We start from the raw sequence: 14,197 nt of genomic DNA, 5'->3' as shown, positions 1-14,197 counted from the left end.
CCCTGCGTGTGTTCATAAATGTGTGTGTGTGTGTGTGTGTGTGTGCGTGCGTGCCTCCATGTCTGGCCTGGAGTCAGCTGTTAAGGGATGCAGCACCGGATGAGCGTTGCCTGATGCTGACCCAGAAACGACTGTAGACGTAACCAGCAGTGACTGCTGCCCCATTAGCCCACAACCCTGAAACACACAGCTTTGTGTGTTAGAGTGTGTGTGTGTGTGTATTAGAAATGGATGTTTGTTTTATGTTTTCATGTTGTTTTTTTAAATTTCCCCCCCCCCCCTGCTTCAAGAGTAGGAAACATGTAAATGTAGCTGCTGACGATTGTGATTGTGCTTCGAGAGCGTTAGTCATGTGACATTCTCCACTGAATGATACACTGGTGATAATGACAGACAAAGTGGTAACTGTAATTGGAAAAACTGAAAGTGCATTTTTTTTTGTTGTTGTTGTTCATTTCATATTGTCAGAGAAGAGGAAAAGATGCACCTTTTTAGTATTTACTTCCCTTTATCTCTATTTATGCTTGCTCGTGTGTGTGTGTGTGTGTGCGCGTTCCCATCCTGTTTCTAAATTTATACCAGTGAGCAGATGTGGTGTGTTTGAGTGTCCCCTTTTGTATGCATGTGTTGCCAAATGTATTCATCCGCATGAGCAAGGCTGTGCATCTGTATTCGTGCGTTCACACAACATCTTGAGCGTGTCTTGAGTCAGCAGTGTGACAGGGTGACGGGGGCAGGAAAGTGGGTCAGTCATGCCCTTTTCTTGGCATGAGGGAGACGGACGGATGGATGGATGGATGGATGGATGGATGGATGGATGGAGGGAGGAAGATGACTAGAGGTGGATGTTTGTGGCTCAAAGGGTGCGGCTGAGGAAAAGAAATGAGGGATCGGAGGATGGATGGGGATAAGTAAGGAATTACATAAGAGGAGAGGAGAAGAGGCAAAAAGAAAAGGATGAGAGAGAGAGAGAGAGAGAAAAGGAGAGAGAGGCTCAGACTGCAGACCTTGGGATGAAAAAGAGAGGACAGAAAAAAAAAAAGTGCCGGAATATAAAGTAGTCAACTGCGTAGAACTCAAGGCTGAGATCGGAAATGTGTTTCTACATTAATTTTCATACTCATAATTAATGTCATGTATCATTTCAGAGACATATTTTGTGGCATATCGAGCCATCTTGTTTGAAGATATTGTTTAAAATGTGTCTTATTCAGCATTTTCAAAACAATAATCATTGATTTAATGATGATATTTCTCTAATAGCTGTAAATGTGAAAAGATTAGTGGATTAGTCTTTTCCTTAATCGACAGAATTAAGAATGAGCTTTATTACTCTTTTTTTTTTACTCTCTTTTTAAATTGATCAATTGGGAAATTAATCGACAGATGTGCTGAGCAAGCACAGCAGTGGAAAGCTCAAATGATCAAATGCAGGATTCATGTCGGATAATTTTTTTTTCTTTTTTAAGAATCGTTTCAAGAAAGATGTTTTCCTGAGAGAAAAAAAAAAAACTGAATTGATGTATCTGTGCAGGCAGCTGTGTTATTCAGTGTTGTTATACCGACACACACAAACAAACACACTCATAAAACTAAAAGACTGACATATGAGCATCGGCAGATTCATCCAGTAAATAAGCACAAACACACACACACACACACACACACACACACACACACACACATATTACAGGCTGTCCCTCACACTTAATGATCCTGAATGACATGTGCCCCCTGGTGGCAGAGTTAATGAGCTTGCCCTGAGCCCCGAGGTGAGTTAGATTGTGGCAGGCCCCGGTTAATCATAGAGAATAACCGACTCTTCACCCCTGTGGCCAATTAGAAGTCAGGAAATCTGTGATGAAGACACGGAGTCCCAGCAGCTGCTCATACAGTTGTGCGCAGGCAGGAGGAACGCGGCCTGTCTCGGATATGAATACACCTCCCACATCAGTCTTTGATTATCCCTCTGTCTTTTAATTTATTTTCTCACCTTCACTCATTCACTCTCTATCCCCCACTCCCCCCCTCCCCTCCCACCCCCTGCTTTCATTTCTCCATATATCCTCCTGTTATTCATGTCTCTCCCCTCCCCTTCCCTGCATCACTCTCTCCTGCTCTCCCCCGGCTGTGAGCAGTGGTCGGTCTGTCAGTAGTGTTCACCCACTGTGGGCCTGGGGTGACTTGGCACGCTGCCTCTGATTACACCCCAGCAGTCGGCCATTTATCTTTCCGTGAAATGCAACAGGGGTGGAGAGAGGCCAGAAGATATTACGGTAATACATCTCACGACTGTAAGGGACTAATAAACTTTTTCAGCTTAGTCACACTTCTGTATAGTCAGGCTTTTAGAGATGCTGATGATGTCGTTAGATGATGATGCATGATTTTTATTTTAATTTGACATGTTTTCATTTGAATGATTGACTTTGCTGTTTGATCTTTCTCCAGGAGCACTATCTCTTCTCTTCCTTTCTTAACTTGTTCTTGTAATTTAAAATATTAAGTATTTTAACATAAATCATTAATTTAGTTCAATAATTCCTCTTTTTTTCTAAATGCGCTTGATGTTTTAATCAGATTTATAGAGGAACGCTGCCTCGCTGCTTTTATTTATGGTAGACTTTGTTAAAAGAATAGCTTTTTTTTTTTTTTTTTTTTTTCTGCTGACACGTGCCTCTTTGGTTGTTGAGCATGTAGAGCACTTTGCAAAATAACAGGTGAAGTGTGTGAAGGCGCAAGCTTGCAGTGTCCCAGGATCCCCTTATCAGTGTCTAGATGTCTTTCCTCTACATAGTTTCCCCTGACTCATGTCAACCTTTAAAAGAGTCACAACTCTTTCTCAATTTCTCCATTTTTACCTTCCACGTTCTTGTCATCCTCCGTCAATCCCTCCTTCTCTCATGATATCTTTCTTACGATCTCTCATTATCCCGTTCACCCACTTCCTCTGTGTGAAAGTGCTGATCTGCTCCCTTCAGCCGGGGGGCACCTGTTTTAAATCTGCAAGCCAATCAGCTGGCCTGTCACAGGAGACTAATACTCCCATTGGTCTTGAAATGCCGCCTGTCAGTGAGGAGAGCCCATGATGGAGAGGTAATTACCTCCAAAATACTCGCATCCCACTGGCTTATGCATCAGTCAGTCAATAATCACATCATTAGCTGGGCAAAAAGTTTGCATCAAGAAAACCTCTGATTTAGTATTTCGTGTTAATCGTGGTTCACTCTGCCTTTCGGTGTCCTGTGAGGATTTTGTAGCTGAATGTAAATGACTTCATGGTGATTGCTTTGTGCCTTTTATCTTAAACATTTCTGGACTTTAAATATTAGTGTCTACTGCAATACTTGTTGAAAGTAAATGTAAAGCTGAATGATGGATCCTCTCTTATACAAGCCTCTCTGGAGGGAGCTTCAGTTTCTGAGGCTCAGACTGAATGTAGGAATCATCACAAGAATACTAATAGCATAGAACTTATAATATGGTGCTCAGGATCCATATAAATTATAATGCAGATGCTGTATTATTGTTTATAGTGTCCTTGGCTAGCAGATGTTTGTCAAATTAGACAGGCGCTTGCGTTGTATACATAACGGCCTCTACAAACAGCCGCTCACAAGAAGAAATCCATGTGAAAAATCAACGCTATAGCACACACACACGTACGGTCAAACCCATAAAAAGTCACATATATACGCTTTTCTCAATCCACTGTCAGATGGCAGCAGGGAAATTGACGCCGCTCCTGCAGCCCTTCTGCACTCTACGTGCTGAAATGAATCCTCGGAGGATTTCTTTTTCCCTGCGTGAAGGACTACGATCAATGAAAGCAATCTGGAACATAGTAAACAGGCAAGCAGCTCCAGAACACACAACCGTATAGACAGGATTGAAAACACGTCAGAGATTTAACCCTGACCGTCTTGGATCTGGTGTTTTTCTATCTTGACTCAACAAGGAGCAGATGTCAAAGGATGAGAATTATTTTTTTTTGTTGTTGCACAGCAGCACTGAGAAGACTATCCAGTTTTTGTGCCTTGTTTGTCTCCCTAGCCTTGTCTCTAAAGTGAGTCATATTCACACTCATGTGCCTAATTTGAGACTCACGCATACCAGCAGCTCAGGGAATTTAAAGAAACACGTTATCGAACAACTAAGACATAGAAGTTATATTTAGAACTTATATTTCTTCTCCTTAAGGGCTGATGATTGTTTCTGAAACTGCTGTCTTGAGGATATAGAGGATATTTGCGCATGCTGTGAAATATCCAGATATATTATTTCAGCGTCTGAGTGGCATTTCCTCTTCAATTTAGAGCTTCACCACCACATACAAGCATCGATTGGAAAGTCCCTGCCACAAGGGGCTTGAATAAATCGCTTTCACTCACACGCATTCATAATAACATGCGTGCACACGAGTACTGTAGTATCTGCATGGTTTATATTGGTATGTGAGACCACTAGCAATCCTCCCTCCACATACAACAGTATAAAGAAATCATCACATAACCAGGGTGCTAGAGACTCAAACATACTTCTTAAACTCACATAGTGTTTGAACCTTTCACTCCACATAGGCACCTTATACATTTTTGTGAAATTTTCTCCTCAGCTGTTGGGAAGTTGACAAGGGAGTTTGTGTACCTTTGACCTACAGAGCCAATGAAATAATGCAATCACCTTAAAATAAACTGCATTATTGTCAAGATTGGCTAATATGAGGCTTACAACATTCAGTTATTGTTGAAATGAGCTCAGTTTTGTGGCGTGTGGCTTACCAATCATGCCACAATCTCAAAATTCAGGCATTAATTGTTGTATTTGGCCTATGTTAGGGGCCCCATGTTGCTTTACTATGAAAGGGTAATTCCCATGTCCATTCAAAGCCTTTCAATTTAATAACTTGCAGTATAGTCGCATTTTTGTATTTTTCTCAAGTTTTTGTTTATGTGGTGGTTCAGTTATTGAATACTTCTTTGCATCAGTTCAGCAGTGTTGTACATTCATACATTTATAGTCTCACACGGCATAGAGGATGGCGTTTGTATGGAATACTACGAACAATCCCTCCAGTGTTACTCATTATGTATTTCTGTAAAATCTCTCCTTTGTTTTTGTAATGCCCTATCAGTCCAGAGGGGGGCAGCAGACTATGGCTGGCTGTTAACATCGTCCGCCTTATCCACAGTCTCTTTACTCATCTGGCAGCTGTTGCTATGGATACAGAGCCTGGCCATTGCTGTGATCCAAGCCACATCTAATAGAGGAACATAGGGGGTAGTGTTGAGCTCCAAGACGGGGATGTTCACACAGATACACACATACACACACACACCTGTCTGCTCTGTGAATGTGAAAGATTGGTCTTCTCCACATCTCTGTCAGTGACTCATTGTGGTGTCATTTTGACAACTGTCTTACTTAAGAGATTTAAAGTAAAAGCATTCCTGGCATCTGTTTTCTCTAGAATCTCTGGCATTGGGCTGCAGTGTCATCACACATCATCTCTGCTGGTGTCCATAAACCCAACAACTGGGGTTTAGTTATCTGTGATCACCTTGGTCTTTCACTAAACAAGCTGGTTAGAGAATAAGATCCCTAATCACTAGTCAAGAGTCAGATTGAGCTCTCTCTGTCTTTCTGCCCAGTCCCTAATAATTAGGACATATGGTTAAGCTTTGATCAGATCTGAGTGATGAGGAATGTTAACTGTGTATAGCTGCTGCTGGTTGAATCAATTAAATGGTGATTAGCCCTGATTATCTGATTAACTAGAGCCACGGATGGAGTGCTCACTTAAGAGTTGATTACTTAAGACTTTATTTAGCCTCTCATAGCTAAATTTAACTTGTAGTAGGTCAGGTTTGAAAAGCATAGATCCATTTGACTTTAAAGCCCACTTCTTTACTGTATCCCACTTTGGAGAGAAACTAAATTTAACAATAAACAGCCCACTGAAAGAAGGCTTTAGTTCTAATCATAGCTTCTGCATGGCAACATGTCCCTTGATGTTAAAAAGACAATTGAAGAGAGGAAGAAAAAAAAAAAAGTTACCTTGTACGCCAGACTGTTTGTGTATTCTACATCGATACAACACTCAGTGCCCAAGCCAAACATGTTAGCGCTGCCAAATCTGACTTGGCTACGTGTAAAACAGGCTGGCACCCTGGCATATGACTGCGTTTACTGCTTTGTCACATAGACTGGTGCTTTGTGTTAAGAGGGTGTCTGTTTCTGATGTTGCCCAGTGTGTTGTTTGAAGTTAGAACCTTTCTTGGATCCACTTGCATAAAGCCCTTTTCAGATGGGGTTAGTTGTTTCTATTAAGGTCATGCAGTTGTATTTATTAGCTATGGGACCTGTAATCTTAATCTAATAGTCACAATATTTCCCATAAGTTGTTTTTTTTGCATGTAGCTTTCTCAAATATAGCCAAAAAACAAACTTCACTGAAACTTGATCCTCCTGCTCATAGTGGGAAAGGAATCGCAAACTTGTTTGAATTAACAACTCAGCCCTTTGTGCAAAAATAACAAAAATTGTAAATGACAGTCACATTTTTTTGAGGGAAATCTAAGATCCTTTATCCTGTGTGAATGTTCCTCTGGTTTTATACATACAGCATGTTCCATAACAGCAGTTCTTCCAGTAAAAAAGTGGAAGTAAGTTTGTATTTTGGCCTTGGCCTCAGCTACTTTTCAACAATACACACAAGTAAGATTGATTTCAGGAACAGCAGTCAGGTCATACAAAGAAATCTACTGTATATGTAGGTCTTGAATGTCAGGCAAGTTACCGGGCTCTCCACTTTGTAATGACATTGCTCATCTGTAGCGTGAAGGGCCCGTACAAGTCAACGACTCCTGCCATTTCCAAATCAGCAGAAACCCTTCCTTTCTCAATGCGGCGGCTCTGCGAGCGGGAGGGTTGAGTTTCAGCGAAGTTTGTTTTTTTCCATGCTGTGAATACAGATGTCAACTGCCAGCGGAGGGTCTGGCTGGTGCCATGTCTGGCTCTGCATGTCTGAGCAGGGCCTTGGCTGGCTGATCAGAGCTGGGGGTGCAGGGGTGGGCTCAAAGGGAGATGCCTTGAAAGTACTGGAGCTTTTCACATTTTCTGCTGTGTGTAAAACTCTTGATGTTTTGTCTGGCTTGCTCCCTCCCTCTCTCTGTGTAAACCCCTTCTCCCCCACTTCAGTTCTGTCATGGATTGCATGTCTCCCGCCCAAAATCTTGCTTATTTTAGGGGGCTTATGGAAAATCTATAACAGGTGGGCTGTGTTTGAAGGATATGTCTTTTCTTATTATCTGTTTGCAGAGGGATTTGGGTGGGTGGCCGCTGGGCCAAATGTTCTACCAACCCAGTCTTTTTGCCTGCTATGTCTTCCCTATGAGTCAAATGTAAATCAATCTTACCAATCATTAAAAAATATACTACAAACCTGGAGACACTTGGAGTTTCAGTTGTTCATGATTTCAATCATGTTAATACCAAATAAAGGGAGTAAATGTAGACCATCACAAATCAAGCAAACCAATCTGGGGTCTATTGAGTGCACCAAATGTAGGCTTTTAAAGATTTTGAACATAAAAAGTAATCAATTTCTAAGCTAGAAAAAAGGCAATCTATGTTACAACAGCTCATGTTTATAGATCTAATAAAGTCAGCCAACATCCAAGTCTTCAGGAACAGTACAGTGTCCTTTGTTTGACATTGTGGCATGCATGCTTTGTCATTATACACACGCTACCAAAACAGACTCTGTAGTAGCAGTTAATGGGCTTATGGTGTTAACTACTTGGCAGTGGTTTGAAGGGGCTGACTAGCTGCCTTAATAGGCTTAAGCGGAGGTGAGTTGTGATCTTTTTGGCTGGACTGCAACAGCAGGAAAAGCCCTACACACGCATCCATCAGTGACTGACTGACTGACTGACTGAATGATGAAGTTACGCCATTGTTCGGCCGAAGTCAGCCGAAGCTAAGTATCCCATTGGTGCTTAAAACTGTTGTAATTTTCACTGTAGGACTGTTAATCTGTCACTTTATTAAGTTTTAATATTTTTTCAGGGGAGCATTGTGCCAAATGTGAGATCTATGCGTTGTCGCCAGTGTAACTTGTGTGTCGTTTTCCACATGTTACATGCGTCTAGTGTCTTTTCAAAATAAAGCACTTCCGCGTTTATGGTAAATAAAATAAAAGCAATATAACAAAAACAATTATGAATGCACACTTTACACACAAGACACACTGAGTTGGGGTCATTTACACTTAGCATTTATGATTAACGTGATAGTTACTGCATTTAAACAATTTTTCAGGTTGTGGGTTAGTGAAATGAAATATAAAACATATAAAAAATAGCCTAAATCTTAACTCAACCCTTCATACAACAGCACCATATAGTTTACACCCAAAATCTGGTGCAATGTATTTTAAGTATTTTTAATGTTTTTCTTATGTGTACAGCAACTTGAGTTACAACCAGGTAACGTACTAATTAAAAGCCCTCTAGTGTTTCATACGTGGTCCAGCTATACTAGGTTTTGACCTAGTCTTGTTGACCTCCTTGCACATGAGGTGGATGACAGATTGCTGGTAGAGCATTGACAGAGTATTGATCTCTAAGATAACAGTCAACTGTACTTGTACTACAGTTGGACCACTCTGTACCCAATTTGGAGCCAACCAAAAGGCTGAAATCCACACATTGTGGGTGCATTTAAGGAGAGTGGTTTTAAAGTAGTATGCTGTTGTTTGAAGTAGTGGACGGGAAAGAGAAAAGAGAAAGGAAATGTGGTGGAATGGTATTTGACCTCAGACCAGAAACAACATATTAAGTCGGGTCGCTGCAAAATGAGTTTGAGTTAACTCCTGGGACCTTGTGCATACTTTGGTCCTAGCCAACACTTCAGCATAGGCCAATCAAAAGCTAGTGGTCAGAGGCATCAAGGCCACTGTTTTTACGATAATGTACATTCTTTTTTGCATGAATGTTTGTTTAAAAAATGGGAGCAAATATCTGACCAGATACTGAAATCAGAATATGAGAGCCTGTAGGCAAGAAGAAAGTGGCTTTGGCTGCATACCAATAAACAAGGACAAACTACCAAACTTCTTTCTAATATGTCTGAATTCACCAACCATCTAATTAATGTCAGGCACCAGTGTCAGACGCATCGACATTAACATTACCAGGCAGCCCCGTAGCCAGAACAGATTGAATGAGGGTCTGGACTTTAAACATGGTCGGAAATGTAGACTTTTATAGGGTAAAAATGCCAATACCACTATGAAACAAGAGAACCCCTCATATTAAGATAATGCATAACAGTCCGTACTTTAATATAAAAACACATTATAAACTTATAAATTACACACCCTCAACAGAAAAAGGGTTCACTCAATGTCTGCATCAGAGCATATCACAGCGTAGCACAAGCATTTTCTGATACAAACTTAATAGACAAAAACTAGAATGTTACCAAAACAAAAGCTGATTCATTTGACCAAAATGCAACATCATAACATAACAAGCCTGTGTGTGCACTTCAGTGGAATATGGTGACAGTGGGCCAGGGTCCAAAACACATGACAGCCACCCCCTCCTACCACACAAAACCAACAAAATTTCATGTAAGCCTACACATCATCGTGACAGCACACACACAGCCAAGCAACCATCAGCGACATGTGCATAATAGCTGCTCAGTTGATAAATTTACAGATTGACTGGTAATTCTGCATAATGACCGTTTTCTCCAATAAACCATAACTTATACAAACAGTGGCCAGAATAAAATCAGTTTGTGGCCTGCTAGATTTTAAATCATTTACCCTTTGATGATCATATTAAGTTAGTTGAAAACAAAGTTGAAATGACTTGCTTTTCTGCACTAGATTAAGCTCTGGTGAAGGTCTCCAACTTTTCTTTAAAAGTTAATCTTGAAAATGCTGGGATAATAAATTTGCAACAATGTCCTCCTCACTAGCGGTAACACTACTCGCGATTTGTTTATCTGTTTATCCCCAGTGGCGAGCTTAACCTTTAACCTCACAGGTCAACTTTAATCTCGCGGTTATGTGCAGGATTTTATGGTTGGCGGTAGGCTGCTAAATCACAATTAAATTATGCACCGAAACAGGTTTTATCTGCATAATCTCAAATGTAAGCACCAATGCAAAACACGTATTTTTTTTTTCTTTTTATTAGAAAATTAATGTTGTCAGATGGAGGATGCAACATGGCATAGATGGGCGGGTATGAGTGGGGGGGACATGAGATGTGCCATGGGGGGGCATTGCACCCAAATGGTCCTGTTACTAGGAAAAATATGAGTAGCATGAGGGCAACCTGCTGTCAGAGACATTGTGGTGATCTTAGAAGTTATAAAAATCAATATTCTGCAGGAAAACAATATGTTTTATAAAGCCCAATTCTGTGTATTGATTTCCTTTGTGCCACTTGAATATGAGTTGATATGAGTAAATAGAGTTGGCTAGAAACGTGTAGGGATTGTAGCTATTTATCAGACCTGCATAGCCTACAGTGTTGCCTATACCCTTCCTAGTAGTGTTTTCCCCTTTGTTAGATCTTTTTTGAGTTTTGTCATGTTGCAGATTTCCCAAACAAATACTCAAACAGGGTCACACAGTCAATGGGGGTCTGCTTGTGAGGAATTGCTCTCTAGTAATTGGTGTGTACAAGAGCATGTCAGGGTGTGTATTAGGCACTCTGTTGGCCCGAGTGTTGGCTTGTGACCTGTTGTGAGGATTACAACACAGTGACATGTCTAGATGGGACAGGGCCAGGAGCAGAGTTTCTTCCCAGGAAGAGCTTAGACAGTGGGGTGGAGACTCAACCTTTCCTCTAAGACTGTTTACCAAATGGCCATATCAGCTATGAGACTGATTATGATTAATCAAAAAGCCAATCTTTCCTTCTTTTCAAGATAGAGCTGCAACGATTAGTCAATCAACAGAAAGTGAATCAACTATTTTGCATTTGCTGCTTCCAGCTTCTAAAAATGTGAGAATTTTATGCTCTTCTGTGTCATACATAACAGTAAACTGAATATCTTTGGGTTGTGGACTGTTGGTCAGACAAAACAAGACATTTGAAGATGTCAACTTGGGCTGTGGGAATTTTTTTCGATATTTACTGACATTTTATAGACCAGGCAATTAATCGATTACTCGACAAAGTAATTGGCAGATTAACCGATAATGAAAATAATCATTAGTTGCAGCCCTAATACAAGAACTTCCCAAATAATGCCAGTGTAGCAACTGTGATGTTAATGAGCATAAGACAACCAAAATAGGCTTTCTAACAATAACATATATAATCTTAAAGAAAATAGTGAATTTTGAGAGATCTGCCTAAGAAAATGAAAAATGTTTAAAAAAAGAAAAATAATTTAAATACTATTCTTAAGAAATTAACATTTTAAGACAATACTATTTGTAAAAGAATTAGCAGTTAAATGTTTTTTCACAAATGAGGTTTGACCATGTTGTACATTGACATTTTAATTGCAAAATGTGAGCCCAACAGCTTCTAAACCAGACTTTAACAATCAAGTAGCAATGTGACCATAATTAAAAATGTGTTGCATCTTCACTCTTGTAATGCCTGTTGGTATGAATGACAGACAAAGGCTGGGGTCACAGTAAAATGAAAAGCAATCATATCGTGCCTGTGGGATGTGCACGTTCTGCTTCAATTCTATGAACCTACAATCATTCTTCCAACCAATGCAGAATGCTCTTCTGTACTATGCTAACAATCTCAATCATGTTATTATGTTAAACACACACACACACACACACATGCACATATACAGACACACACACACACACACACACATACACACAGTTTCCATGGAAACAGGAGCCAGGGCCTTTTATGACTGGTTGTTTGCCCAAGACAACCAAAAATGGTCTCAGCAGCCATATATAAAGATAGATGAATCATTTGTATGTAATGTATATAAAAATGTATGTAATAATGGGACATAATTATATAATATAGAACATGATAATATGTCTGTTGTTCCCTGAAGCAGTATTGTCATTGAATGTAGTCCAAGACATTGGCATATTCATTAGGTAAATGATGTCATTTTTCCTCTTTGTGTCAGCAGACAGGGTGTGTATTACATTTCCACGCTATTACTCATATTCTCATACTGTTTGTGTTGTCTTTGCACATGCTTAGCACTGTCTGTAATGTGGACACTCACTATAATGGCCACACACAGACACATTCAGAGACAAACACACACATACACGGACACTTTCCAGCAGTGCTGCCCTTCAGTAGCCTAATGTGTGTGTCTGAGGTCCAGATGGCCAAGCGGTAGGAGGGCTGATTCGCGGTGCTAGCCGTGGTGCTAGCAGTCTTCGTTTTGGCTAGCCCTGACTGGTTGCAGAGGGAGAGCCTGCAGCCAGCTACCCCTCTAAGTGACAATGGCATGTGTACAATTCACGACTACGCACTCAGCATCTAGCTTTGCCATGGCTGCAGGATAAACTTGTGTATTACTTTTCGCAGGAGCCAAACTGTGTGGCCGTTTGACACTTTATTGTAGATTATAACAGTGTCGTTTTTTCACCTTCATGATGTTCTTGTGCCTGCTAGCCTTGTTGTGATGCAGTTACCATATGTTTTCCTGTTTGTGTCCACAATGACAGGAAGCAAGCTGAACAAGGACCTGAAGCATTATCTGAGCCAGCGCTTCCAGAAGTCCTCGCCTGACCACGAACTGCAGCAGACCATCCGAGACAACCTCTACCGTCACGCCGTGCCTTGTGAGTCCATGACCATCTTACACCTTGTTCTGTCTTTTATTCCTTTTTACACAAGCAGTAATGATACGCCGGCTTTACACACAGTCTTTACACACTTTGTTTATGTGAGGTAACAAAGAACATTTTACATTTAGTCATTCATTTTGTGACCATCCAGATGTAAAACAAAAAATCTTTAGGTTAGGTCCGCAATGTTTTTGCTTCAGGCAAGAGCAGTTTTAGATCCATGTAGTGATTGGGTGTCGCTACCTCACACAGACACTTTGTTATCTAATTAAGCCTGATTATTTCAGTCTAATCCGAGCATGGTTCCACTTGCCTTTTGACTAATATTGGACAAGCTGTTAGCCTGGCTGATTACTTCATACCCTCCTTGGAACTAGCCTCATGTTTGAGGGTTGATCTGTTTTTTTTATCACACATCATAGCTTCTCATCCCAAAGTGGACTTTTCCACCTGCCTCCCTAGCAGATAACAAGGAGTGAGTTGATACAAAGTCGACCACCACCATCACCACTGTTCAGTCAACATGGAGAGTTTGCTTTACTTATATTGTCTGATCAGTGAGAGGAAAGTCTGGTGACTCCGCAGTGACTATGCTAGTAATATCTCATGTCCACAGGATCAATAGCACCAGTAATTATAGGCGCTTTGGCTTCATCCAAGTCCCTCACCCTCTATCACTAACTAGTATCTCCTCTGCCAGAGCTGGCTGTGTAATCCAGGAATAGAGCCTTGTGTCTGACTGTTGATATTTCAAAGATCTAAAGGCACGTTTGTCTTTTGATGCTGCATATTTCTCTTGTAGATGCTGCTGCATAAAAGCTGAAGTAGACATTTGAAGTGTTTTATTCTTCACTGCCATGAAAAACAACTCTTGAAGATGGCGTTAGTGCTAAGAATGTGGCATTGTTGGAATAATACCATAAGAGTAGACTGGTAAATGCGGTAGCTTAGAATCCCACTGTAGGGGATCAAATGAAACACCTATGAAGACAGTTAGACTGATGCTGCATGATGCCAATCTTGTGTTTACCCTGATTTTTGTATAACTTGGAAACCAACTGCATGGACCGATCAGAGCCAGGCGCACCATTGTCATGATACTGCAGCTAGAGTTTCCTACTGGCTTTGGTCACAGCATGCTTCACTTATGAAGATGGAGACAGAGGGGCAAGAGAGGGAAAGAGGCAACTGTAGAAATGTCTGGGCTGTGTGCGAGTTCTGTCTTTCATTTTCTTCTCTTCTTTCTTGTCATTATTTTAATATTTACTGGAAGTGTTTGCAGCTGGGATGCATTAGACTCACATCATTTACTATCTATAGATTCCACGTGTGCGCTTTAGACATATCACGTCATTCATACCCATGTTGTCACTTTCT

The 14,197-nt window shown here is 40.7% G+C and overlaps 1 protein-coding gene across 9 annotated transcripts in view; it reads left to right on the top strand.

Annotated features, from left to right (window-relative positions):
* Positions 1-14,197, top strand: part of magi1b (membrane associated guanylate kinase, WW and PDZ domain containing 1b) — a 140,961-nt gene that overhangs the window by 48,413 nt on the left and 78,351 nt on the right. For all 9 annotated transcript variants that reach the window (XM_067588040.1, XM_067588041.1, XM_067588039.1 and 6 more), the window contains exon 2: positions 12,698-12,814. In XM_067588040.1, the coding sequence (XP_067444141.1) occupies positions 12,698-12,814 (117 nt within the window). The remainder of the gene's footprint in view (positions 1-12,697; positions 12,815-14,197) is intronic.

Source organism: Thunnus thynnus, chromosome 4 (genome assembly GCF_963924715.1).
Source record: "Thunnus thynnus chromosome 4, fThuThy2.1, whole genome shotgun sequence".
NCBI lineage: Eukaryota > Metazoa > Chordata > Actinopteri > Scombriformes > Scombridae > Thunnus > Thunnus thynnus.
This window is presented reverse-complemented; position numbering and strand designations above follow the sequence as displayed.